We start from the raw sequence: 26,744 nt of genomic DNA, 5'->3' as shown, positions 1-26,744 counted from the left end.
ATCGCACATGCTGACCCGGGTTCTCTAAGTCCTGCCTCACGCACGCCCGGTAATTAGGACTCATGGCCTTATCCAGAAAGCCCCAGCCTCAGTCAGAGGACAAAGGCGGAGGACCAGACTACACAACTGTTTTCTCAAGACGCTTGGGATTCCTCCTTTCTGTGATGGTGGATTCACTTAACTGAGACCAGCCTGTACAACAAGAACAAAATAGACCAAATATTCCTGCAGGCAACCGAGGAGCCAGGACGTGTGGCCAAGGTCTGGCAGTCAGTGCAGCCCAGCATACATGTCACCACCTCAGGAGCCACAGAGGGGACCTTGGCAGCATTCCACGTTTCTACTGGGACTCCTGAAAGGCTACACGAAGGCATAGGGTGAGCCATAAGTAGACCAGTCCTCGAATAGACACCCGAATTCCAGTCAGCTCAGTCCCAGATGGGATTCAGGTGATCTGCCCTTATCCCAGCTGCCTGCTAGAAACAAAAGTAAACCAGAGCATCAAATTATCTCTACAGTTTTTCATACACAGTCACCAGAATTTCAGTCTAAAATTGCCAGAACTGCTTAGAAACAAAAACAGATAGTAGAAACAGACCCACCGGAGATCTATATTTTGGGATTATCAGACACTCACTTTAATAAATATGATTCATTTGTACAAGATATTAAATGGCAGTTTTTCCAAATCAAATAATTTCATCAAGATAGATCACATTCTAGGCCACAAAACACAGCTTAACAAATTTAAAAGAAAAGAAAGAATACAGTATCTGCTCTCAGACCACAATTAAATTAGAAATCAGTAACAGAAAGATAGCTGGAAAACCCCCAAATACTTGCAGGTTAAACAACACACTTCTGAATAACACATGGGTCAAAGAAGAAATCCCAAGAGAAAGTTTAAACTATTTTGAACTGAATAAAAATGAAAATACAACTTAAAATTTGTGGGGTGTGATAAAGGCAGTACTTAGAGGGAAATTTATATCAGTGAGTGCATATATTAGAAAAGAAGAAAGATCTAAAATCAATCATCCAAGTTTTCATTCTCGGAAACTAGGAGATGAGCAAATTAAGTACAAAGTAAGCAGAAGAAAAGATAGATATTAAAAATTAGAGCAGAAATCAATGAAATTGAAATAGGAAATTAATGGAAAAAAATCAATGAAATGAAAACCTGGTTCTTTGAAATGATGAATAAAACCCATAAGCACTAGCCAGTCTAAGAAAAAGAGAGAAAGGACACAAATTATTAATATCAGGAATGAAAGAAGCGGTATCACTACAGATTCCTTGGACGTTAAACAGAAACTACAGGGAATTCACTGGTGGTCCAGTGGTTGGGACCCTGCGCCTTCACTGCTGAGGGCCCCAGGTTCGATCCCTGGTCAGGGAACTAGGATCCTGCAAGCTGCGTGGCCAAAAAAGAAAGAAAATACAGGGATGCTGTGAACAACTCTGTGCACACAGACTTGATAACCTAGGTGAAATAAACCAATTCTTTAAAAGACACAATCTGCCAAAACTCATATAACAAGAAATAGACAATCTGAATAGGTCTACATCTGTTAAAGAAGTTGAATCAATAATTAATAATCTTCCAAAACAGAAAGGACCAGGCCCAGATGGGTTCACTGGTGAGTTCTACCAAACATTTATGGAAGAAATTATACCAGTTCTCTGCAGTCTCTTTCAAAGGTTAGAAGCAGAGGGAATACGTCCTAACTCATTCTATGAGGTCAGTATTACCCTAATATCAAAATCAGAAAAACACATTACAAGAAAAGAAAATTACAGGCCAGTCTCTCTCATGAACATGGATATAAAAATCCTCAACAAAATATTAGCAAATCAAATCCACCACTGTATAGAAAGAATTACACACCATGACCAAATGGGATTTATCCTAGGTATGCAAGGTTGGTTCAACATTTGAGAATCAGTATACTCCATTACATCAATAGGCCAAAGAAGAAAAATCCATGATCGTATCAGCTGATGCAGAAAAAGCATTTGGCAAAAATCCAACACCCATTCATGATTAAAAAAAAAAAACCCTCAGTAAACTAGGAACTAGAGAGGAACTTCCTTAACCTGATGAAGAACATCTATAAAAAATTTACAGCTAACATCATACTTAGTGAGAAGTCAAAGCTTTCCCACTAAGACCAGGAGCAAGACAAGGGTTTCCCTTCTGATCTCTGCTTTTCAGCATCGTATTGGAAGTCCTTGCTAATGCAGTAACACAAGAAAAAGAAAGAAAAGGTATACAGATAGGGAAGGAAAAAATAAAACTGTCTTTGTCTACAGATGACATGATCATCTATGTAGAAAATCCTAAAGAACTGACAAACTCCTAGAACTAAGTGATTATAGCAAGGTTGTAGGATATAAGCTAAATATACAAAAGTCAATTGCTTTCCTATATACTAGCAATGAACAAGTGGAATTTGAAGTTAAAATCAATAGCATTTACATTAGGATCCCCCAAAATGAAATAAGTATAAATCTAACAAAATATGTGAAAAATCTATGTGAGAAAAACTATAAAATTCTGATGAAAGATATCAAGGAAGAACTAAATAAATGGAGTAAGATGTCACTTCTTCCCAACTTGATCTATGTATTCAGTGCAATCTCAGTCAGCATCCCATCAGGTTATTCTGTGGATATTGACAAAGTGATAATAAAATTTCTATGGAAAACACACCATTGTAAAGCAATTATACTCCAATAAAGATGTTAAAAAAAAATTTCTATGGAGAGGCAAAAGATCCAGAACAGCCAACACAATATTCAAGGAGAACAAAGTTGGAGGAATAGTACTACCAGAGTTCAAGACTTACTATAAAGCTACCATTATAAAGACAGTGTGGTATTGGTAAAAGAATAGACAGATAAATAGAATAGACTGGAGAAACAACCAATAGACCCCCCACAAATATAGTCAAGTAATCTTTGACAAAGGGGCAAAGGCAATGCAACGGAGCAAAGATGGTCTCTTCAACAGATGGTGCTGGAACAACTGAACGTTCACAGGCAAGAAAATGAATCTGGACACATTCCTTACACCCTTCATGGAAATTAACTCAAAATGGATCACAGACCTAAATGTAAAACACAAAACTAACTCCTAGAAGGTAATGGAGGAGAAAACCCAGATGACCTTGGGTTTGGCAGTGACTTTTTAAGTACAACATCCAAGGCATGATTCATGAAAGAAACAATTGATAAGCCGGACTTCATTAAAATTAAAAATTTCTGCTCTGCGAAAGACAGTGTCAAGCGAATGAGCAGACAAGCCATAGACTGGGAGAAAATGTTTGCAAAAGACACAAATGATAAAGGACTGTTATCTGAAATATACAAAGAACTCTTAAAACCCAGCAGTAAGAAAACAACCTGATTTTAAAATGGGCCAAAGGGACTTCCCTGGTGGCGCAGTGGTTAAGAATCCACCTGCCAGTGCAGGGGACATGGGTTCAAGCCCTGGTCCAGGAAGATCCCACATGCCTCAGAACAACTAAGCCCGTGTGCCACAATTACTGAGCCTGTGTTCTAGAGCCCGCGAGCCACAACTACTGAGCCCGGGTGCCTAGAGCCCGTGCTCCACAACAAGAGAAGCCACCACAATGAGCAGCCTGCGCACTGCAGTGAAGAGAGTAGCCCCTGCCTGCTGCAACTAGAGAAAGCTCGCATGCAGCAGTGAAGACCCAATGCAGCCATAAATAGATAAATAGATAAAATAAAACGGGCCATTGCAGCCATAAATGAATGAATGAATGAATGAATAAATAAATAAATAAAATGGGCCAATGCAGCCATAAATAAATAAATAAATAAATACATTTATCAAAATAAAATGGGCCAAACACCTGAACAGACACCTCACCAGAGAACATATACCAATGGCACATACGCATATAAAAGCTGCTCCATTATCATCTGTCATCAGGGAACTGCAAAGTAAAACAACAGCGAGATACCACTCCACACCTATTCCAGACACTTCGGACGCCAGACGCAGGTGAGGGTGTGGAGCAGCAGGAACTCGCATCCGTTGCTGGTGGGAAGGCAGGACGGAGCAGCCACTGTGGAAGACAGGCAGTTTCTCATAAAACGGAATATACTCCAATGATTCGGCAGTTGTGCTCCTTGGTATTTACCGAAAGGAGCTGAAATTTTATGTTCACATCAAATCCTGTCCACAGATGTTTCCAGCAGCTTTATCCACAGTTGCCAAAAGTTGGAGGCAGCCAAGATGTCCTTCAGTAGGTGAACAGAGAAGTAAACTGTGGTCCATCCAGACAAGGGGTTACTCAGCACTAAAAAGAAGTGAGCTATCAGCCATGGAAAGACATGGAGGAACCTTAAATGCACATCAACTAAAGCCAACCTGAAAAGGCTGCACATTGCGTGATTCTGACTCTGACATTCTGGAATCGTAGTGTGTAGCCTTTTCAGATTGGCTTATTTAGAGGCCAAAGATTTACTCAATGATTTGGCTTCAGATTTGGCTTCTATGGAGACAATAAAAAGATCAGTGGTTGCCAGGGATGGGGCGGGAGTTGGGGGGAGAGATGAACAGACAGGGCACAGGGGGTTTTAGGGTGATGAAAATGCTCTGTATGATACTATAATGGTGGATACAAGTCATTATCCATTTGTCCAAACCCATAGAATGTACAACACCAAGAGTGAACCCTAAGGTAAACTAAGTGGTCGATTATAACGTGTCAGTGTTGGTCCATCAGTTACAACAAATATACCATCGATGGCGAGATGTTGATAACTGGGGAAGCTGTGCATGAGTTGGGGCAGGGGATACATGGGAAATCTCTGTACTTTCTGCTCAGTTTTGCTGTGAACCAGTGCTCTTAAAAAAAAAAGAATTAGATATTCTAGAACTGAAAAATATAGTAATAAAAACTAAGAATTCAATAGATGGGTGTAAGAACAGTTTAAACACAGCTGAATAGAAAATTAGTAAATTAGGGGCGTCCCTGGTGGTGCAGTGGTTGAGAATCCGCCTGCCAATGAGGGGGACACGGGTTTGAGCCCTGGTCCGGGAAGATCCCACATGCCACGGAGCAACTAAGCCCGTGTGCCACAACTACTGAGCCTGCCGCTCTGGAGCCCATGAGCCACAACTACTGAGCCCACATGCCACAACAACTGAAGCCCACGCGCCTAGAGCCTGTGCTCCACAACAAGAGAAGCCATAGCAATGAGAAGCCCGCGCACAGCAACGAAGAGTAACCCCCTCTCGAGGGAATTAGAGAAAGTCTGTGCGTAGCAACAAAGACCCAACGCAGCCAAAAATAAATAAATAAATAAATAAACCTTATTTTAAAATGTTTAAAAAAAATGAAAATTAGTAAATTAGAAGGTAGATCGGAAGAACACATCTGTGTGGAGAGGCCAGGGGATGGAAAATACAGAATACAGCCTGAAACCATATGGAACACAGTGAAGAGGACTGCAGTTGATTCCCAGGAAAGGAGAGAGAGGAAAGGGGATAAAAGTAATATTGAAAAGATATGGTCAAGAGTTTCCAAAAATCATAAAAGACGTCAGGCCACAGATTGAAAAAGTGCTGTGAATCCCAAACACTGAAGCACATGTTCCAAATACTAAATGTAAAAAGAGACTTCCCCAGTGGCACAGCGGTTAAGAATCTTCCTGCCAATGCAGGGGGGACATGGGTTCGAGCCCTGGTCCGGGGAGATCCCACATGCCACGGAGCAGCTAAGCCCGTGCACCACAACTACTGAGCCTGCGCTCTAGAGCCCATGAGCCACAGCTACTGAGCCCACGAGCCACAACTACCAAGCCCGCGTGCCTAGAGCCCATGCTCTGCAACAAGAGAAGCCACCACAACGAGAAGCCCGCACACCACAACGAAGAGTAGCCCCGGCTCGCCGCAACTAGAGAAAGCCCGCGCACAGCAACGAAGACCCAATGCGGCCAACAAATAAATAAATAAATAAATAAATAATTTAAAAATGTAAAAGGAAAATCTTTAAAGCAACCAGGAGTCTCTTGGGGTGGGGGAGCAGGTGGCAGAGGTGAGCCCCACTCATCTCTCTGGGACTTGGTCCAGCCCGTCGTGGCTGGTACAGCTGTGGGACGTGGTGCAGACCTTCAGCGGGCGGATGTGGCGTGTGGTCAAGTCCGTGTATCCCCAGGGGCAGTGTCACTCATGTCACCGGCAAGTGAGGCTCAGAAGAGGCTGAGCGTCTTGGGTGGCCCCCCGCGCTCGGTGGCAGGGCCGTGATTTGGGCCCCACAGCTCCCCAGCTCTCCCTTAGCCTGATGCAGGCTTTCCCAGGAACTGGGGGACAGTTTTATCATCTCTGTCCAGGTGCAGAGTGCCGACTGTGTGGGGGTGCAGTCAGAGGAGGGCAGTTAGCCTTTTTGGAGTTCACAGGAGCCTCTGTGGTTGAAATCCAGGGCCTGAGATGCTGGTGCACAAGGGATGTGTTGGCCACCCCTGCTAGGAACACGGGCAGGTGCTGAGCCCGGGAGTGAGGCCTGCAGGGCAGTACTCATAGATTCCAAAGCCAGAGAAGGCTCTGGGGGGTCCCCCTCCTGTCTCTTCCTTACAGAAATGGTTCTGTGCCTGGTTCTAGCGTGGGACCAGAGCAGAGACACTCACAGAGGCCCTGGCAGGGAGTGTTGCCGTGGGCAGCAGCTGGGGTCTGGGAGAAGCTCCCGGATCAGGAGAGCCCCCAGAGGGGAAGGCTGCAGGGAAATGTGTGAGGGGAGTTCCCAGGACAGCAGGGCAGCTTACTCCAGGCTGCACTGACCAGAGGTCAGGGCCTCAGCAATGAAGAGTGCACAGCTCGCTACTGGGAGCCCCAGTAGGCACCAGGCCCCCACAGCCTGCAGCCCCTGGTGGGCGGGTGTGGAGAGGACAGTGAGAAGTGACCAGGCCGTCTGGGCCCCGACCTCACACACGCATGAGGTCAGCAGGTGGGTAACGGGTCCAGGCTGGCAAAGGGGTCAGATTTCCACCTCTCCTCGGTAAGCTGTTCCCCCGAGGACTTCCCCCAGGTAACCTGCCCCCCCTAGGACCTCCCCAGGTAACCTGTACTGCACCGCCCCCCCCCCCCGCCCCCACCAGGACCTCCTCGCTCCGCTGGAACTCGGGCACCAAGGAGCGCATGCTCATCAAAGTTGCCGACAGGGAGCCCAGCTTCCTCTCCCCCCAGGGCAACGGCTACCCCCTGGACAGCCAGCCCAGGGGTCGCTCCCGCAGACCCTCCGGGGGACAGCACTCGCCCAGCCTACAGACCTTCACCCCCGACGAGGACGGCCCTGTCTTCTTCTCAGAGCGGAGGCCGTCGCCCTTCCCGAAGAGGGCTGAGCTAGGGAGCTGCTCCCCACTGCTGGCCCAGCCCCGCAAGCCCGCCACCGACTCGCAGCCGTCCTCCCCGCGTTACGCCTACGAGCCCCCGCTCTACGAAGAGCCCCCCGTGGAGTACCAGGCCCCCATCTATGACGAGCCGCCCATGGATGTGCAGTTTGAGGCCGGCGGAGGCTATCAGGCCGGCTCGCCTCGGCGGTCTCCCAGCCGCAAGCCACCCAAGCAGGCCTCCGCGTCGCCCTACCAGCAGCTGGTGCTCACCAGGCAGAAGTGTCCCGAGCGCTACTTGAGCCTGGAGTACAGCCCGGCTGGCAAGGAGTATGTCCGCCAGCTGGTGTACGTGGAGCAGGCCGGCTCCAGCCCCAAGCTGCGCGCGGGCCCGAGGCACAAGTACTCGCCCCACCCCGGCGGCGGCTCCCTCTCCCTGCAGCCCAGCCCCTGCCTGCTGCGCGACCAGCGCCTGGGGGTCACGTCCGGGGACTACAGCAGCATGGAGGGGCCCGAGCTGCGGTCCGCCCAGCTGCCCATGCCACTGCCCCAGGCCCAGGACGATGCCATGTCCTGGTCCAGCCAGCAGGACACCATGTCCTCGACGGGCTGCTCCCCCAGCACACGCAAGAGGAAGAGCAGGAACCCCTCTGCGTGCCACACCCCCAGCGCCCTGCCCACCGAGGGCCCCGGGGACCGCGACCCGCTCAGCCAGCAGCCCCTGACCGAGGAGCAGCCCCTGTGCGGCCCCGGCCTGGCGCCCACAAAGCGTGCGGAGGGCGAGGCGCGTGAGGGGGACGGGACCCGGGGCGAGGCCGAGCCCTTCCTGGCTCAGGCCCGGCTGGCCTGGGAGGCACAGCAGGCCCACTTGCACATGAAGCAGAGGGGCAGCTGGGACTCACAGCAGGACGGCTCGGGCTACGAGAGCGACGGGGCCGTGCCGCTGCCCATGCCTGGGCCTGTGGTGCGCGCCTTCAGCGAGGATGAGGCGCTGGCCCAGCAGGAGAGCAGGCGCTGGCCGAGGGGCGCCTTGGAGAGGCTCGCCTTCCCCCAGGCCCTGCTCGAGAAGAGCGTCTCCGTGCAGACCAGCCTGGCCTCCCCGGAGCCCTACCTCCACCCCTCTCAGGTAGGGGCAAGGCCGCAGGCGGGTCCCCGGGCAGGGGTGGTGTGGCTTCGCGGTGCCCAGCAGGCGTGAGGACAGACGGTAGATGCCCCCCGGGTCTCTGCCAGCACGGGGGTCTCTTACCTCGGCTGCTGGCAAGGCCCAGCAGTGCTGCCAGGTCCCCAGGGGGCTAGAGACCACGTCCCGATTCCAGGCCACAGAGGCCGCCACCTGCCCACTGAGCCCTGAGCCTCTGTTCTTCCCCCTGTGAATGGCTCTCAGGTGAGGAGCTGTGCAGGCAGAGCACCAGGCGCTCCTTGGGGTGGCTCAGAACCTGGGGCCGGGACACATTCCGCAAGCCCCAGGTGGCTCCCAGAACCCCACGCTGCAGCTGGAGCCAGAGCAGAAGCCCGGCCTGCGGTGTCTCCTCTGCTCAGTGCTGGGCGTGGACATCCATCAGGCCCTCGGGATCCATGTGCACCTTCCGTCCCGGTTGCGTGCAAGGAGCATGGTGCCCAGGGCTTGGTGTGGCCTAGTGTCCTGGTTCTCACCTCCTGGTCCCTGACCTTTCACACCAGTCTGCTGCCTGAAGCCAAGGCTGAGGGTCTGCCCTGGCCTCTGCTCAGAGCTGGCAGCGGCCACAGGGCCTCCCGGGGTCAGGATCCTCATGTCCACCCCCAGTCCTGGTGGGGAAAACATGCTCAAGAACTACGGCATCTTAGGTGGCCAGCGTCCCCCGGGGCACTTAGTGTCCCTCCAGACTGGAGAGCTCAGAGCGGCGTCTCTGTCTGTGGCTTGTCACACGGGAGGACATCAGGACAGATGGGAAGAGGCGGGGGGGCAGGTTGTAGGTGGAGTGTGAACAGCTGTGTCCTGGGGCACCCGGCTCTCAGCATGTGACCTGGACAGCAGGACGCGTGGGCTCCAAGGGCCTGACCGAGGTCCACTCCTGGCGCTGCCCAGGGAGGTGCCTTCCCTGCTTTCAAGACCAAGGGTTGGGGAGGCCAGCACGGGTTTGGGGACAAGAGCCCACCTCCCAGACAGAGGGGACAGGAGCCCCCAAAGAGTATTGGGTGAGGGGCTGTCATCTGAGTGCAGGTACGTGGAGGCTGTCGGTGGCGGGGGGGGCGGTGCAGCTTGGGGCCACGCCCTCCCTTCCCAGCATCACGGGAGTGGAGGGCGGCAGCCCATGGCCCTCTCAGGCCTGGCTCTGCCCCTCTGCATGGCATCACTCTTCCTGATGCCTGAGAGTACGAACGCTGTCTTTGTTGGGGAAAAGGGTGCAGCCGTTGTGGCCCAGAGACGCCTGTGTTTCTCTGTCAAATGTTGCCTCTGGGGGTTCCTGCTGCTTCGTGGGGCTGCCCCTCCCATCTGAACCAGCAGAAGCCAAACGGCCGCAGCAAGGCCAGTAGGAAGCAGCATCTTCCTGCATCCACGCGCGGTCCAGCTCCCGGCCTGGGGAGAGCCCTGCGAGCCCCGGGAAGGCAGCGTCCCCGGGCCCTCTCCCACCCGGGGCGAAGGCAGCCCAAGAAGCTGACGAGACACATGCGCGGCTCCCTCCTGCCCCCAGACCCGTGCTGGCCACCCCCAAACCTCGGTCTCCGGACCAGGGCAGGCACCTCCCGGAGGCCAAGCCCGCAGGGTAAAGGTCAGAGGGAGGGCTTCTCTGGGTCCCTGTTAGACCAGTACAAGGCGCAGAGCTGGAAGCCCAGGCCCGGCCTCACCCCACCCCACCCCGCCCAGGCCTCTCTCCTCCAGCAGCTTCAGGGCCCGCTTGGGTAGGGGGGCCACACCTCTCCCCTGGCTGGGTCACGGGGGGCCCCACCCCCTCACAGCCCCCCTGTCCTCCCCAGTCTGAGGACCTCGGCACCTGCGCCCAGTTCGAGAGCAGCCGGCAGACCCGGAGCGTGATGCCCAGTGCCAGCTGTGTGTTCCCCACCTTCACGCTTCGCAAGCCGTCCTCGGAGACCGACATCGAGAACTGGGCCTCCAAGCACTTCAACAAACACACACAGGGCCTCTTCCGGCGGAAGGTGTCCATTGCCAACATGCTGGCGTGGAGCAGCGAGTCCATCAAGAAGCCCATGATCGTGACCAGCGACCGCCACGTGAAGAAGGAGGCCTGTGAGGTCTTCAAGCTGATCCAGATGTACATGGGCGACCGGCGCGCCAAGGCTGACCCGCTTCACGTGGCCCTGGAGATCGCCACCAAGGGCTGGAGCGTGCAGGGCCTGCGGGACGAGCTCTACATCCAGCTCTGCCGGCAGACCACCGAGAACTTCCGCCTCGAGAGCCTGGCCCGCGGCTGGGAGCTCATGGCCATCTGCCTGGCCTTCTTCCCACCCACGCCCAAGTTCCACTCCTACCTGGAGGGCTACATCTACCGGCACATGGACCCCGTCAACGACACCAAAGGTAAGACCCAGACAGGACCCCTGGGCTCTGCCACCAGCTCAAGTACAGGCTGCGGCTAGAGCTTCCGTCTGTGTTGGGGGGCACCTGGCAGCAGCAGGTACACAAACACAGCATCTCCTGGAGGGGCACGTCCTTGGCCTCCACTGGGATGTGGGGTCCTCAGGCAGCCCCTTCTCAGCACTGAGGCCCTGAGAAGAGCCACAGGCAGTTGTGGCACAGGGTCCCTCCCTGGCCACGGGCTGACAGGTGGGGGTCTTCTTGTGGACCCATTGCACCCATGTCTCCGCCAGCCGGCATCCACTCCAATCTGAGGCTACCGTCCTGGTCACCCTGCCTGACGAGGGCAGGGAGGCCAGTCAGCCTGTGTGCACTTGGCGCATTCGCCCTGGCCAGGCTCACACTGTGCCTTGTGGCCATCGCAGGGGGGCTTCCAAGGGCGGTGAGGAACGTGGGCGCCCTGGCCCAGTGCTGGGTCTGAGGTGACCAGCAGGCTGTGGAGGTGCTGTGAGCGGAGCTGGCCTGAGCCGCCTCAGGCGTTCAGAGGTCGGGACCATCATGGACAGCAGCCTGCTGACGGCTGCCTGGGGCCGAGCGCAGAGCCGCATCTGCCTGGGGTTCCTGAAGGCCATGTGTCAGGTCTATGTGGGCCCTGGCTTGGCCTTCCTTGGGGAGGACTCTGGCCCACGGTCCTGCCAGCCAGGCGGTGCTCGCCTTGGGCTGGGCAGAGTGAGCGGGGGGGTGGAGCCACAGGCAGCACCTACCAGTGCAGCGGGCCGTCTGCCACCCCGTGTTTGTGAGTGTCTGCCGTGCCAAAGGTTGCTCAGTGGGAGTGGCCATCCATGCTGGTCTAGCCAGGGCTTTGTCCCAGCCCAGGTGCGGGGGGCTGAGGCCTGTGCACAGAGTGACGAGGGCTGCAGGGCAGTGGGGGGCCCGGGGAAGGTGTGTGAAGCATAGGCACCATCCAGCACACGAGCCGTTTAGGGGCAGATCTTGGAAGCCATGAAATTTTTGCTCAGGCATGCAGTTTTTGAAGCAGGATCACCGAACACTGCAGACGGGTCTCCCCAGGTGGCTCCCTGGATGAAGCGGGCAGCCTGGATCTGCCTCTGTCTTCTCAGACCTTCCCAGGAGCAGGTGGGCCCCCAGTGGCTTCATGGTTCACCTCAGCCTCTTCCAAAAAGGTCTTGAAACGTCCCTGCCGTGAGCTGGAGGTTTGGAAGTGTGTGTCCGCTGCTCAGCACGCAGCCCTCGGGGGCCCCAGGAGTGCTTGCTGAGTGAAAGGTGAGTGGGCAGTGGACAGAGGCCAGAGGCTCCAGGCTGTGCCCTCTCTGGCTGGGGCGTCCGTGGAGAGCTGGACGTTGTTCAGCAGGACGTTGCGGTTTTGCGCGGAGGTTAGTGCCCTTTTGCCCTAGTGTCTGTGCCATAGGAGCCAGACTGAGACAACCAAGCTTCAGCCTGGCAGCCGTGGTTTTGAGGCGCCAGTGGCCTCTGCTCACAGACCACGCTGGGTGTGTGTGGTCCCGCTAGCAGGGTTCTGTGTGTGTGGGACCTGGTCTCACATCCGTGGCACAGGGTTGCCCTCCAGCCAAAGCCCTGTCTCCAGCCCTGAGGCCCACTCCTGGGTGGGCGTCTTCTGCCAGGCCCTGCTCGTCCCTGAGCCCAGAGGAGAGCCCTCGATCTTCCTCCCACTGGCCCTTGTCAAGAACATGGGTGCTGGCTGCCAGTCAGGACCGCAGGCCCCATCAGCCCAGAAGGACCTAGCCTGTGCTTAGAAAAAGGAAATGCAGTCCGTCCTGGGAGCACCAGCGGGGGCAGAGCTGAGCTGTCTCCCATGTGTGGGGCCTCACCCTGAACCACACTGCCTGCCTTGGCCTCAGAAGCTTTTGATTCATCTGCCGGCATGTGTGTGACATCTGCTGTGTGGTCACCACTCCGAGGGAACAAGGTACCACACAGTGAACCCCAATTCACATGACCCCAGCCCTTGGCTTAGCCTCGGCTCGCACGTGGTCACACCTTTGTACCAGCCACACCCCCAGATGACTCCACAGCTTTTCTGCCCTGGACTTCCCTAAGCTATCAGCACAGGCATCGCAGGGATGCTCCACAACGAGCACACTGGAAGGCTGCAGACCCTGAGGGATACATGTGCCTTCGTAGCAAGACACTGCCTTCCAGGTGAAGATGGCAGGATGAACATGTGCATTTACTTGCATTCCACCTTGAACTCATGATAAAAGAACAGTGAAGGAATTTTTTAAAGGCAGAAAAAGAAACCTCACAAGGAAATGTAAAATGCTGCAGCCACTATGGAAAACAGAATGGCAGTTCCTCAAAAGATTAAAAATAGAATTATCATAGGACTCAGCAATTCTACTTGTGGGTATATACCCAAAATAATTGAAAGCAGCAACATGAACAGCTATTTGTACACCCATGTTCATAGCAGCATATTCACAATAGCCAAGAGGTAGAAAGCAACCCAGGTGTCCGTTGATGGATGAATAGATAAATAAAATGTCATCTGTACACATAATGGAATTATTCAGCCTAATAGGGAAGGAAATTCTGGCACAGGCTACAACATAGATGAATCCTGAAAACATGCTGAGTGAAATAAGACAGACCCAAAAAGACAAATACTGCATGGATCAGACAAATAACTGTGTGAGGTCCCTAGAGTAGTCAAATTCATACAGAATGGTGGGTGCCATGGGTTACGGGGAGGGAGAAATGGAGAGTTGTTTGCTTCGTACAGACTTCCCATTTTGGGAGATGAAGAAGTGCTGGAGATGGATGGTGGTGACGATTGCACAGTAATATGAATGTAATTAATACCCTGAACTGTACAGTTAAAAATGGTTAAGATGGGGGCTTCCCTGGTGGCGCAGTGGTTGAGAATCTGCCTGCTAATGCAGGGGACACGGGTTCGAGCCCTGGTCTGGGAGGATCCCACATGCCACGGAGCAACTAGGCCCGTGAGCCACAGCTACTGAGCGTGCGCATCTGGAGCCTGTGCTCCGCAACAAGAGAGGCCGCGATAGTGAGAGCCCCGCGCAACGCGATGAAGAGTGGCCCCCGCTTGCCACAACTAGAGAAAGCCCTCGCACAGAAACGAAGACCCAACACAGCCATAAATAAATAAATAAATAAATTGCTAAAACTCCTACCCCCAACATCTAAAAAAAAAAAAATGGTTAAGGTGGCAGATTTTATGTTACGTATAATTTATCACAATAAAAAATACTAAAACCCACCAGGACAAAGAGAATGGAAGAGGAAGAACAACTATGCTTTGGAAGCTGAAAAGCACATGGACAAGTGGCTGGAAACTGACTTGGCAGACCAAGGAATGTGGATCCCAAGCAGGTGGTGGGGAAGCTGACAAGTCGAAGCAAGTAGCAAACCCTAAAAAGCGCAGCAGGGCTTCCCTGGTGGCGCAGTGGTCGAGAGTCCGCCTGCCGATGCAGGGGACGCGGGTTCGTGCCCCGGTCCGGGAAGATCCCACATGCCGCGGAGCAGCTGGGCCCGTGAGCCATGGCCGCTGAGCCTGCGCTTCCGGAGCCTGTGCTCCACAACGGGAGAGGCCACAATAGTGAGATGCCCGCGTACCGCAAAAAAAAAAAAAAAAAAGTAAGGAGAAGAAAGGAAATAATGATCAGAGTAGGATTCAGTGAAAGAGAAAACAGAAAAAACAATGTGGAAAAACAGGAAACAAAAGGCTGATTACTTGAGAAGATCAACAAAGTTAATAAACCTCCAGCCAGGCTAACCAGGACACAAAGAAGACATAAATTACCAATATCAAGAATGAGAGATAATATCATTACAGATTCAACAGATGTTAAAAGGATAGTAAGGAAATATTATGAACAACATTATGCCAGTAAATATGACAATTCAGAGGAAATGGACAAATTCCTTGAAAGACACAAACTACCAAAGGTCACTCAATAAAAAATAGATAACGAGAAAAATCATATATCTGTTAAAGAAATTGGTACTTTATGAAACTTTCCCACAAAGAAAATTCCAGACCCAAATGGCTTCACTAGTGAATTCTATCAAATATTTCATTGTTTGTATAGCAACTAACTCAGAAAATTGAAGTGGAGGGAGTATTTCCCAATTCTCTCTATATCAAAACTAGAAAAGGACATTACCAAAAATTTGAAAAAGAAGCACAGATAGTACTCTCATGAGCATAGGACAACAATGAACCGTATGGGCTTCCCTGGTGGCGCAGTGGTTGAGGGTCTGCCTGCCGAGGCAGGGGACGCGGGTTCGTGCCCCGGTCCGGGAAGATCCCACATGCCGCGGAGCGGCTGGGCCCGTGAGCCATGGCCACTGAGCCTGCGCGTCCGGAGCCTGTGCTCCGCAACGGGAGAGGCCACAACAGTGAGAGGCCCGCGTATCGCAAAAAAAAAAAAAAAAAAACTTGGAAGAGAAGGGAGTCTCTTCAAACTAGTATACACATGTATCTTTCCTTGCCCTGTCAGCCTAGGGCCTAGAAGCAATGACACCCCAGTAGCATTGAGGACACCTGACCCGCAGCTCTTGGTTTCTACCATTTTCCATTAAAAGGAACCAGAGCTCTTTGGAGAAACAGCTGATTCTAAGGCTGGGGTAGGGAACGTACAAGATGCAGTGCCAGAAGGGAGGATGTGCCAGAGGGGAGACGATGGGGTGTGTCACAGGACACGGGTCACAGGACACAGAGCTCCCCGGGGCCAAAGCTGGAGCACTTCGAGCAACAGAATAAAGTCATATTGGATTGTAACCTGACAATGTAAAATGCATATCCCTAAGCCCATACTGATATAGATGATTAGATAGATATAGGGTTAGAGTTAGGGGACTTCTTCTATGCCGAAGAATTACAAATATGGGACTTCCCTGGTGGTCCAATGGTTAAGACTCCACACTTCCACTGCAGGGGGTGCGGGTTTGATCCCTGGTTGGGGAACTAAGATCCCCGAATGCTGCGCAATGCAGCCAAAATAAGAAAGAAAACAAAAAAGAATTACAAATAATTTATGTAGGTAAGAGGGTCCACCATGAGGGGAGCGTGAATCCCACCTCAGTGTTGGCTGTGTGCCTCGACTTCCTGCCAGAGCACGGGATGGGGGGATGGAGGGTCCGTGTTGACAGCACTGAGTTATTTTGTGTGGGGTGTTGGGGGCGTGCCCAGATCAGCCAGAGAGGGGAGCCAGGCCCCTCCTCTCTCGCTCAGCACCCACTCAGCCCCTGGAGCGCAGCCATGTAGGAACCAGGTGGCTGGGCTGCGGCCCTCTCAGGGGGCTCCCTACCCCTGCTTTTCTATCGGCCAGTGGGTCATGAGCTGACCACATCCTCTCCCCACTGCCCAGGGGCACGTTCCTGGCACCTCCCCAGCCACACGACCCAGGTGTGCCCGCACACCCACCCCTGTGCCCAGGACTGAGCAAGACACCCGCCCCTGCCCAGCACTCGCCTCCACCTCTGGTGGGACATCAGCCCGTCTCCCTCCAAGGAGTCCAGCAGGCTGGGGCAGTGCCCTCCCCGCTGCCCAGGGGCAGCCCCGAGTGGGACCGTGTGGGCACGGGTTCCTCTTTGTGTTCTGTGGCCTCACCCTCTGTTTGCTCCCCAGTGACACAGCACATGAAAGCGCTCCTGGAAAGGAACACTAAGAAGAAGTCCAAGTTGAGAAAGAAACCCAAGCCTTATGTTGAGGAGCCGGATGGTAGGGCCTCTCCCGCAGCCCCTGGCGCTGCGTCTGCACAGCTCTGCTCTCCGGCCTCGGCCGCCTGGCCTCCTCTCTCTAACCACTTCTGGGCTGGGGGGACAGTGGGGGGACACTAACCGTCAGGTCTCCTCCTGAGTGGGCTGGAAGCCCAGGTCGTCGACAGGGCTCCTGGGAGAGGCTGCACATGCCCTGTGCCTTCCTCCACGGTGCTCAGAACAATTTCCAGCGTGCATGCTGGGTTCTCAGTGGGGCGGGGCCTGCTGGAGGCGCCCCTGAGTGAGGGGGTGCCCCGTGGGCAGCTGCTCCCCAGCCCTGACCTCCAGCCGGGCCACCCCTGGGTCCCCCAGCACAGCCCATCCCTGCTCTTCTCCTGGGCCATGGCTCAGGAGCCCACCCCCACCCAAACTCCAGAGAAGCCCTGTTAGCCCCAGGCTGTGCTCTCCTGGCCAGGAGCCCCAGCTGTCCACACTTGCCCCACTCGTCTTCCTGTGAGACTCACCCTTGGCACCCTTCCTCTGGGAAGCTCTCTGGCTACATGCTACCCTCACCAGAAGAAGGGGGTCAGCCGCAGTCCAGGCTTCCCAGGCGCCCTTGGGCCCCTGTCCTTGGGGAAGGAGCTTTGAGCTCCTGCCTGAGCCTATCCACTGGAGTCCCGATGCAGCAGTGAGGGGGGGCTGGGGGCACAGAGTGCAGGCTCCTGTGGGCCGGAGGTGGTTAGAGCCCCGAGGGGGGTCAGAGGAGGGGGCTAGTTCCCCCGGGACCCAGCAGAGTCCGTGCCAAGAGGTGGCAGGTCCTGGCCACGCCCAGCGGCCTTCGAGGCTCTTGGCCTGGGCACCTGGCACAGCAGCAGAGGCTCTGGGAGGGCAGCTTTGTCAGTCGCTCTGGGGGCATGCCCTGGCAAGGCCAGAACGGCTGGCAGTGGACTCAGAGTCCCCCACAGCACCAGGTGGGTTTCCCTGGGTTGGCCACGGGCACTCAGCAGACATCCCATAGTCTTGGCCCAGGAGGCTGTGCCCTGGCAGCAGAGGTGCCCCAGCCCTGAGACTCCAGGCACACGAGGCCTCGGTCCCTGGTCTGCCCACAAAAGCTCGGACTCCAGCAGCTGCAGCCCTCAACTGAGTGCTCACTCCATGCCAGACTGAGGTCAGCCCTTCATGGGCACCTGTCCCCATCCGACAGAGAGGAAATAAGGCCTGGAAAGGCTGCACCACAATCACCAGGTGAGAGGTGGTGGCCCAAGGATATTCAGATCACAGCCTGTTGGAGAGGCCGGTTTGGCCCCAGGAAGCCCTGTGACAGGAGGTCCGAGCGAGTCTGCCCACGGGCCCCAAGCCCAGGAGGCTGTCACCCAAGGGAGGGGCGGGCACGCTCCCAGGATGGCGAGAGTGAGCAGGTACCGCCAAGCACTCCCTGGCCCCCCGGTGCTCAGGGTGCAGCCCAGGTTCCGTTTGCTTGAGCACCGTCCACTCTCCCTGAACCAAGAGCTGAACCCACGTGGGCCAGTGGCGGAAGTTCCAGGTGCTGTGTCCCAAGCTGGCTGATTGGTAGCTGCAGCTAGGATTCTCTGTTCGGGTCTGTGGGTCCCCAGGGACCTGAAACAGCTTCTTCACGGTTTAAACACCTATAAGAAATGTTTGTTTTCATTTTGATTACTCTAAAACAGAACCCCCATACCAGTTATAACGACAGAAGTATTTTGTGATAACTAGAAATGAAAAGGTTTTCACGAATGAGACATGTTTGTGTTCTTCACACTGAGGCTCACGGAACCCTGTGTCCTCAGACAGCTACTTCCTTTAAAAAAGACTGTTGGTATTTGAGACTGGGGTCCAGAGGCACCCCTCAGGCAGGGAGGCCCAGCAGAGGCAGAGCCTGACAGGAAACGGGCCTGTCCTGAGCCTGGAGGCACATGATCGACCCATCTGTCTGACCGTGGTCTGGGGCAGCCCCGCCCAGATGGCTCCTGTCTTGCTGCTCCTTCCCTTGGCCTGGGCCAGGAAAGATGGCGCCACACATTTCAGACCCTCCCTGGGTGGGGTCTCCTCCCCACTCCCTCTCCCCCCTCCTCCCTTTGCCTCCAGCCCCCACCCCCACCCCCCACCCCAGCATACCGTATCTGGAAAGACCTGTGGCCTGAGGTCTTTGCCCTCGGATTGCTGGCCCCGCCACCCTCCATGACCACCAGCTAGAACTTCTGCTTTCAGGGGTGAGGTTTTAGAAAGCCCCCTCCCTTGAGAAAGAAGACCAGGCCTCCTGTCACCTTCAGCCCTCAGGCAGAGTCACCATGTGGTCCTTCCCCAGCATTGCCCTCCCAGCGAAACCCAGGCTCAGGGCACAGGGCATCCCCTCCACACTCGGGCCCTTCCCAAGTGAGCCAGGCCCTGGGCCTCCCTCTCCCTGACCCCCACCCAGGCAGCCTTTGACCAAGCAGGCATATGGTCCTGTGGGCTAAGGCCTCTCCCTGGGCTGCCCAGGGCCTCTGGCTGGAAGCCGGGCTGCAAGAGAGCCGGGCCTGCTGTCCAGCTCCCCGCAAGCTCCCTCCTCCAGTGCTGGCCCAAGGCGATGGGCGCCGAGTGCCTGCAGGCGTGCAGCACATGGAGATTACCCTTCTCAGGGGCCTCCCCAGGCCCTGCCTGCGACTACGCCGGGGGAATGGCCCTCATCCCCAGCCTGACCTTCCTGGCCAGGGGGAGGGTTGGGTAGGCTGGCAGAGAGCTTCCTTCTTCAACCTGGCTCCTCTGGAGGAGAGGGCAGTGCCCCCTCGCCTCTTCACATGAGTGTAGTTCTGAAGGGCGGCCCAGGAGTGTAAGGACCCACTGCCCGGGCGGGGCACGCAGCAGGCAGGAGGCTGGCCAGGCCTGGGCCCCAGGTTCTTGCAGGAGCCGCCTCTCCTCACCCCTCTTGCTGCCTCCCCCTCAGTCACTGGTTGGCCTGCAGCCCCTGCTCCCACCCATCCATGCCAAGCCAACTGGCACCATTCTTTTCCAGGGGTGGCAATAAGCACATACGCCAAGTACTGTTACCACAAGCTGCAGAAGGCAGCCCTGACTGGGGCCAAGAAGGTACGAAGTTCTCCCAGAACAGCTGGGCAGAGGTGGGCGGGCAGCCTGTGCCGGTGACGCCCAGACAGAGTCCATCGGGAGGCGGGGCTGCAGGTTTGGGGAGGGGGCAGGTGGGGCAGTTAACGGCTCACAGTGCGGAGGGTGCCACTTGGAGCTTCTGATGCTGTAGGTGGCCCAGCAGGAGGCCCCTCTGGTGACTCAGGGGCCAGGGAGTTGGGGGTCCCCGGCTCGGGCCTGGGCTTCACAGGGACGAGCGGACAGAGGAGGAAAGAGGGCGGGTGAGCCAGGGGCAGCCCTTGCAGGGGTGTGGGGGGGGCAGGGCTGGGAGCTGGGCGCCAGGCCACACTGGGACAGAGAGCTGGGCCGCCTTTGCAGGGGCTGAAGAAGCCCAACGTGGAGGAGATCCGGCATGCCAAGAACGCCGTGTTCAGCCCGTCCATGTTTGGCAGTGCGCTGCAGGAGGTGATGAGCATGCAGAAGGAGCGCTTCCCCGATCGGCAGCTGCCCTGGGTGCAGACGCGGCTGTCGGAGGAGGTGCTCGCGCTCAACGGCGACCAGACGGAAGGCATCTTCAGGTGCCCTGCAGCCTGCGCCCTGGGGGTGGGGGCTTGGGTGTCTACAGCACGTGTCTTGGGCCGACGGGGGCCACTGGGTCCCGGGCCCCTGCCTCAGAGCAGCCAGAGAAGCCCCCGAGAGGCCAGCATGCAGGCAGGGAGGGCAACTTGGAGCAAATAGAAGGGCCGGGTGCTTTGCGGCCAGGAGGGTGGGGAGAGCCCCATCTTCAGGAGGTGGGTCAGCAGGGCTGTCCCTCCTGAATGCCAGCGCACCGGAACCCAGACAGGAGAGCTAGCCAGGGACAGTGGCCTTGCAGAAATGGCCAGCAGGGGCCCAGAGGGTACTTGGACACCAACCATGGGCAGGGCCTGGAAAGATGCAGCAACCCCCAGCAAACGGCCCTCAACCTGTGAGTGGAGATGATGGCCCTGTCCCATGGAGGGTGGCACATGGCCAGTCACCTGCTGTCGGGACTCACCTACCCAGGACCCGGGACAGGTGGGGAAACAGGCTTCTGGGTTTGGGCCTCAGGGACCATTCTGAGGAAGGGATCTGCATGGAGGCAGTCAGCAGAGGGATGAGGGATGGGGGCCTGGGACAGGGGACCCCAGCCACACCTCCCTCTGGTAAGAAAGAGGCCATTTGGGCAGAGAGGGGTCAGGCAGCCGTGACCCTGAGCAAGCCCAGCTCCTCCCTGAGACCTGCCCTGTGCTTGGCAGGGTCCCTGGGGACATTGATGAGGTGAATGCCCTGAAGCTACAGGTGGACCAGTGGAAGGTGCCTACAGGCCTGGAGGACCCCCACGTCCCAGGTGAGCCCCCAGCCCCCTCAGCAGCAGGAGCAGCTCGGACGGCTCAGCCCTCCCTGCTTTCCGTCGTGAAGGGACAGCCCTCTGGTCCATTTCCAGCACGGACGTCCCCCTGCCGTTGGACAGCCTCCGCGGCGCCTCCCTCCGCTTGCCTGCGCACGGTGGCTGCACAGCCTCTCTTGGTTCCCGGCGCTCGGGGTCAGTCCAGGCCCTCAGGACCAGGAGGAGCCCGCCGGCCTCCGGCCGCGCAGCCCACACGGCTGGGTGGACACCTCCCGTCTGGCCCTGGCCCCTCGCCCCCACTCGCGACACACACGGCCGCTTTCGCCCCTTGCTGCTGGTGGGGCGGGTCCCCGACTGCCCCGCCCAGCCGAAACCCCCGCGCTGCGTCCCCAGCGTCGCTGCTGAAGCTGTGGTACCGGGAGCTGGAGGAGCCCCTGATCCCTCACGAGTTCTACGAGCAGTGCGTCGCGCACTACGAGAGCCCCGAGGCCGCCGTGGCCGTGGTGCACGCGCTGCCCCGCATCAACCGCCTGGTGCTGTGCTACCTCATCCGTTTCCTCCAGGTAGGCGGTGCCGCCCCTCCGCGCCCCGCCCCTCCGCGCCCCGCCCCGGCCCACCGCAGCTCCCCGCTCCCCGCGCAGGTGTTCGTGCAGCCCGCCAATGTGGCCATCACCAAGATGGACGTCAGCAACCTGGCCATGGTGATGGCGCCCAACTGCCTGCGCTGCCGCTCGGACGACCCGCGCATCATCTTTGAGAACACTCGCAAGGAGATGTCCTTTCTGCGCGTGCTCATCCAGCACCTGGACACCACCTTCATGGAGGGCGTGCTATAGCGCGTGGGCACCGAGGGACCGAGGGTGGGGACAGAGCCTGCCCGGGTGCGCCCGGGCAGGGGGCACGCGGGGAGGGGGGAGGGGACGCCCGAGAAGCGGAGGTAGCATGCCGGCTCCGCCCATGCCCGCCCCAGCCCTGGAACCCGCATCTCCCGACCCGGGCCCTCGGCCTGAAGGCGCAGCCAAGGCAGAAGGGCTGCGGGAAGGGCGCCTCTGCCCCGCCCCAGGCCTCGTGGCCGTCTCGTTCGGCGCTGCCCCGCCCACCGCCAGCCGCGGTTCGGCCGCGAGAAAGTGCCTTCTGTTTCCTGGAGCCAAGTGACACTGCCCCTCCCGGCCGGCCCGAGAGCACAAGCCGCCCTTGCTGGGGCGAGCCGCCTTGCTGGGGCTGCTGCGCTTAGCTTGGCCCCGGCCCAGCCCGGCTGCCCATCTTGCTCTTCCTCTGCCCTCTCCCTGACCTGGGGGGGGGGGGTCTCCTGATCTGCGACTTCCGCCCTCCCCAGTCCCTTCCCGCCCCCTCCCCCTGCCACTTGTGGCCTCCAGCGTGGTGACTGCACAGGAGTTTGGGGGCTCCAGGGCTCCGGGCTGTTCACCACCAGAGCAGAGCCTGGCTGGTGCAGGGCCCGATAGGCTCTCTCTGGGTAGAAAGGGGCCCCCGAGCCAAAGTCCTCTGGGGTGGGGGGCAAGGTTGGGCAGGCATTCTTGGGGCAGGGTGGGGGAGGGGCAAGAGTATTTTTTCTTCGTGTAACTATAAATTCAGAATCTATCCCGCATCCCAACACGCCTGTGTATAGAGATATAAATAGAGCGAAAGATATAAGAACTAAATTTGCTAATGACATAGTCTTAACCCAAATGTTATTTATTTCTGAGTCCTCTCCCGTCTTCTGCAGACAAGTTGAGATCATTCCTTCATTTTCTTCTCCACCCTCTTGGCTTCTGACCCCCAAATCAAACCCTGCCCCATCCCCATCCAGGACCTGCAGCAGATGACAGGGAAGGAGCCCTGAACTGGGGGGACCAGAGGGGCACCGGCGACTGCCCTTCCTCGAGGCCAGAGCCGGGGCGGGGGGTAGGGTGGGTGGGTGGAGGGGAGGTATCTAGACTCTCAGTTTGTACATTTTACAATTTGTAATTTTGAGTTCCAATTGTTTAAAATTTAATTTCTCCCCGGTATGTATATGTATGTGTGTGTGTGTGTGTGTATATATATATTTAGAGTTGAGTTTTTATTTATTATTAAGAACAAAAAAACCCAGTCCTGCCGAGGCCTGGTGTCCACTGGGGGAGCGTCCTCAGTCCGGTGGTCTCGGGGCCTGGGTAGGGGCACCCCGGCCACGGACTCCCGCTCTGATGCACAGACTCGAGAGACGACAACACCTGGTGTGAATAAAGTGCGCAGGGACACTTGTGAGCCTGTCGCCTCCCATTCCGTCCAGTTGCGGCGGGGCAGCTATCAGCGGCCAGTCGGTTGCTGGTGTGGGCACCAGGGTGGAAACCAGGCCAAGAGAGAATGAATGGGGGCAGCAGGGGGTCGCGGGGGAGAGCAAGGCAGCTTCCTGGGAATGGGGACGAGGCTCCAGGTAGGCGCGCAAGGTGCGAGGCACCTGGGGTAACAACTGAGCCCGAAAGCCCTGCTTGATTGGGAGGGGGGCGTTTTCTGAGCTGCCTTATCCGCAAGCTGGCATAGGCTTCTAGGCAGTGTTTATTCACCACCTCTCCGTTCAGCACCCAGCTGGACAGGCAGATTGCCCCACCGGGGTGGGGGTGCTTCCTAGGGGTTGGGGTGAGACAGGGCGGGTACCTCGCCCACGTGAGAGCAACCAGCCTCCGAGGACGGAGGGACAGGGCCCGCATGCCCGGCAGCGCCCCGTCCCCAGCCCGTATCCCTGCCCTGTTCCCGAAATCGCCCGCACCCGCGTCTCACACCCGAACCCCACAGTCGGGAGGCTCCGCCCGCCACCCCTTTCCCAGCCGGACGGCAGGGCGGCGCGCCCCTAAATCCCAGAGAAGGAAGTGTCGGGACCGCCCGGGATCCGGGGAACAAGCAAAGCCCGGGGGGTGGGGAGGAGGGCGGGGGGTGGGGACGAGCTCCGCGGCCGCAGCCGGAACCCAAAGCGCGAGGTCGCTGCCACCAGGGGACTTACGTTCGCGCAGCACCGCCCCCGCGTGACCCTCTGGCCGCTTCCGGCACGGAAGGACGATGTGGGCGACGCGCGGAGTGCTGCGGACCTGGGCCCTCTCCTTGGCGCGGTCCCCGGGGACCCGGGCCTACGGTGGGGGCGGGGGCGTCTCCTACACGCAGGGCCAGAGCCCAGAGCCGCGGACGCGCGAGTACTTTTACTATGTGGATCATCAGGGCCAGGTGGGCGGGGCCGGGGCCTGAGGGAGGCTCCCGTGAGAGGCGGGGCCTGGTGCCGGGTTTCTGCGGGTCGGGGCCTGAGGGAGGACCCTGTGAGGGGCGGGGCCTGAGCAGGCGGGGTCTTTAACGTAAGGGTACCCGACCTCCGCAGTCGCGCTGGAGAGACTGGGACGCCCGGCCCCGGCCCCAGAGGATTAGGTCCGAGCGGCCCACCTCCCACACGTGGTTACGCCCTGCGCGCTTTGCATCCCCAGATCCTGCGGCCCCCAGCTCGGGGCCGCCCCACCTGCTTTGGAAGCCCTGGCGGGGGCATCCGCCATATACAGGAGGAAGCAAGTCAGATAGCCTCCGCAGAGGAGGGGCACACCTAATTAGAAACTTGAAAGGAGGAGGGAAGAGGCGCGGGAAAGGCATGCCAACCCAGAGAACCTGTGCATGAGGAAGCAAAGCCGGGGGTGCGGGGTAGATGTGGGGAAGTCTGCAGGGCCCCCAGGCTTACCTTCCACGCGCCTCCCTGCACACGGTGTGCACAGACAAGCAAAGAAAGCGGACACCGGCCCGGGCTCAGGCCCGCCCAGGCCTTCTCTCCCTGGGGCCGGCTCTGTCGGGCTTCCCCCTGGGACTCAAGGGCCACGGTCTGCCTCTCTGCAGCTTTTCCTGGATGACTCCAAAATGAAGAACTTCATCACCTGCTTCAAAGGTACTGATGCGCCCTCCTCCCCCACCTTCCCTCTTCCTTCGGGGAAGGCCCTGAAGGGCTCCGCTGCCCAACCACACCAAGGGCACTGGCCGTCCTGCGCTCAAAAGCCCCCTATCTAGAGTGAGGCCTGGGAGGCTGTGCGACCGCCAGCGTCTGCCCTTGGTGTGACCCAGGGCGAGCCGCCTGCCTGCGGCAGTAGGGCCTAGGGGGCCTCGGGGCCCGGCATGCTGAGCAGTCGCGGCCTCCCCCCACCCCACAGACCCGCAGTTCCTGGTCTTCTTCTTCTCCCGCCTGAGACCCAACCGCAGCGGGCGCTACGAGGCCTCCTTCCCCTTCCTCTCGCCCTGCGGCAGAGAGCGCAACTACCTACGCTGCGAGGACCGTCCCGTGGTCTTCACGCACCTGCTGGCCGCTGGCCCCGAGCCCCCGCGCCTCTCCTACTGCGGCGGCGGCGAGGCCCTGGCCGTGCCCTTCGAGCCGGCGCGCCTACTGCCCCTGGCCTCCAATGGGCGTCTCTACCACCCGGCGCCGGAGCGCGCGGGCGGCGTGGGCCTGGTGCGATCGGCTCTGGCCTTCGAGCTCAGCGCCTGCTTCGAGTACGCGCCCGGCGCGCCCGAGCTGCCCTCGCACGTGCGCTGGCAGGGCATACGTTTCGCCCTCACCATGGACCTGGCCCCGCTGCTGCTCGCCGCCCCGCCGCCCTGAGCAGCGGGCTCGCAGCCGTTGGCGCCCCCAGCCCCGCTGCGCCCCCCGGACTGCGTCGCTGCGCACGCGCCACCCGGAGAGCATGCTGTCCGAGTGCGCGTGCGCGGCGGAGGTGCGCCGCGGCCCCGCCCCGCCCGGCGCTGTCCGAGGTGCTGCCTCGGCCCGAGAACCGACGCTGGGAGGGGCGGGGTCACAGGTGCTCTACCCTGTTCGCACACCCCCGGCCTGGGGCGTCCTCGGCGTCCTCGGCGTCCTCGGGTTCGGCCAGCGCTCGCGACGGCAGACCCGGGCGGCCGGGAGGGAGGTGCGGGGGCTCCAGTGAGCGAGCGCGAGCGGCGCCCGCCCCTCCCCCGCCCGGCGCTGCTCGGTGGGCCGGGGTTCGGCGGGGGAGCCGCGCCGCAGGAGTGTCAGGTGAGGGGGCGCCCGACCCAAGGTCAGTGGGCGTGGGGGCGGGATCAGGGGCCATCCCGGCTCTGTCCCCGGCGATCACCGAGAAGGGCGTGCGACCTGGCGGGGACCACGCCCTGCCCTGAACCGGCCCGGGACAGGCCGCGCCGGAGGGGATGCAAGGGGCGCCTTGGGAGATCAAGGCACCCGACTCCGGCCTCGCACTGCGCTGGAGAGCGTCGCAGGGCCTCCTCCATTACCCCTCCAACCTCCCCTCCCCGCACAGATGGGCTCCCTGGAGACAGTGACAGCCTTCTCCAAATCCAGTATGTGACGCCCCGCCCCCTGCCCAGCCAGATTAGGGGGTTCTCCGCTGAGTAAAAGGATTTCTGGCCTGGCTTCCCCTGCTCTTCCTGCTTGAGCCCTCAACGCTGCCCAGGCCAGCCCTTCCACACGAATCAGCATCTAGTGGGTGTCCGTGTGGGCAGCAGTCCCCTGAGTCTTGAGGAGGAGACCAAGAACCTTCTCTGTTTGAGAGGCCTTGCCACTGGAAGGTAGGTGGGCGCCCTGGGCCAAATCTTTTGCTCAGGGAAATGGATCCTGGGGGCTCAGAGTATGCCCCCTAGTTCTCGGGGTTCTTAACACACCTTCTGAGACATCTGGGAACTGCCTCTGCCTGGGCCAAAGCGATTCCATTAAAACTTTTGCTGTGCTTACTTCTTTTTTTT

General features: G+C 57.8%; 2 protein-coding genes across 7 annotated transcripts in view; both read left to right on the top strand.

Annotated features, from left to right (window-relative positions):
• Window positions 1-22,922, top strand: part of ARHGAP39 (Rho GTPase activating protein 39) — a 77,364-nt gene extending 54,442 nt beyond the window's left edge. For 2 of the 6 annotated variants that reach the window (XM_081259048.1, XM_081259049.1), the window contains exons 5-11: window positions 7,129-8,485; window positions 10,315-10,876; window positions 16,506-16,598; window positions 19,590-19,663; window positions 20,039-20,238; window positions 20,938-21,592; window positions 21,671-22,922. In XM_081259048.1, coding sequence (XP_081115174.1) covers window positions 7,129-8,485; window positions 10,315-10,876; window positions 16,506-16,598; window positions 19,590-19,663; window positions 20,039-20,238; window positions 20,938-21,592; window positions 21,671-21,865 — 3,136 coding nt within the window. In that variant the 3' untranslated portion in view covers window positions 21,866-22,922. Of the gene's footprint in view, window positions 1-7,128; window positions 8,486-10,314; window positions 10,877-16,505; window positions 16,599-19,589; window positions 19,664-20,038; window positions 20,239-20,937 lie in introns of all 6 variants that reach the window. The other 4 variants (XM_081259052.1, XM_081259051.1, XM_081259050.1 and 1 more) reach the window with 4 other exon arrangements.
• A 1,100-nt stretch (window positions 22,923-24,022) lies between these two features.
• LOC308630361 (UPF0598 protein C8orf82 homolog) lies at window positions 24,023-25,629 on the top strand (the record flags this gene model as incomplete). The annotated part of the gene is made up of 3 exons (XM_081258961.1): window positions 24,023-24,227; window positions 24,876-24,924; window positions 25,184-25,629. Exons 1-3 carry the CDS (start codon window positions 24,066-24,068, stop codon window positions 25,627-25,629), a joined length of 657 nt encoding a protein of 218 aa, XP_081115087.1. The 5' UTR covers window positions 24,023-24,065.
• Window positions 25,630-26,744: the final 1,115 nt, after the last annotated feature.

The sequence above is a fragment of the Mesoplodon bidens genome (genome assembly GCF_964165515.1).
Source record: "Mesoplodon bidens genome assembly, chromosome: 16".
Taxonomy (NCBI): domain Eukaryota; kingdom Metazoa; phylum Chordata; class Mammalia; order Artiodactyla; family Ziphiidae; genus Mesoplodon; species Mesoplodon bidens.
The sequence above is the reverse complement of the archived record's forward strand: the minus strand, read 5'-3'. Positions and strand labels throughout refer to the sequence as shown.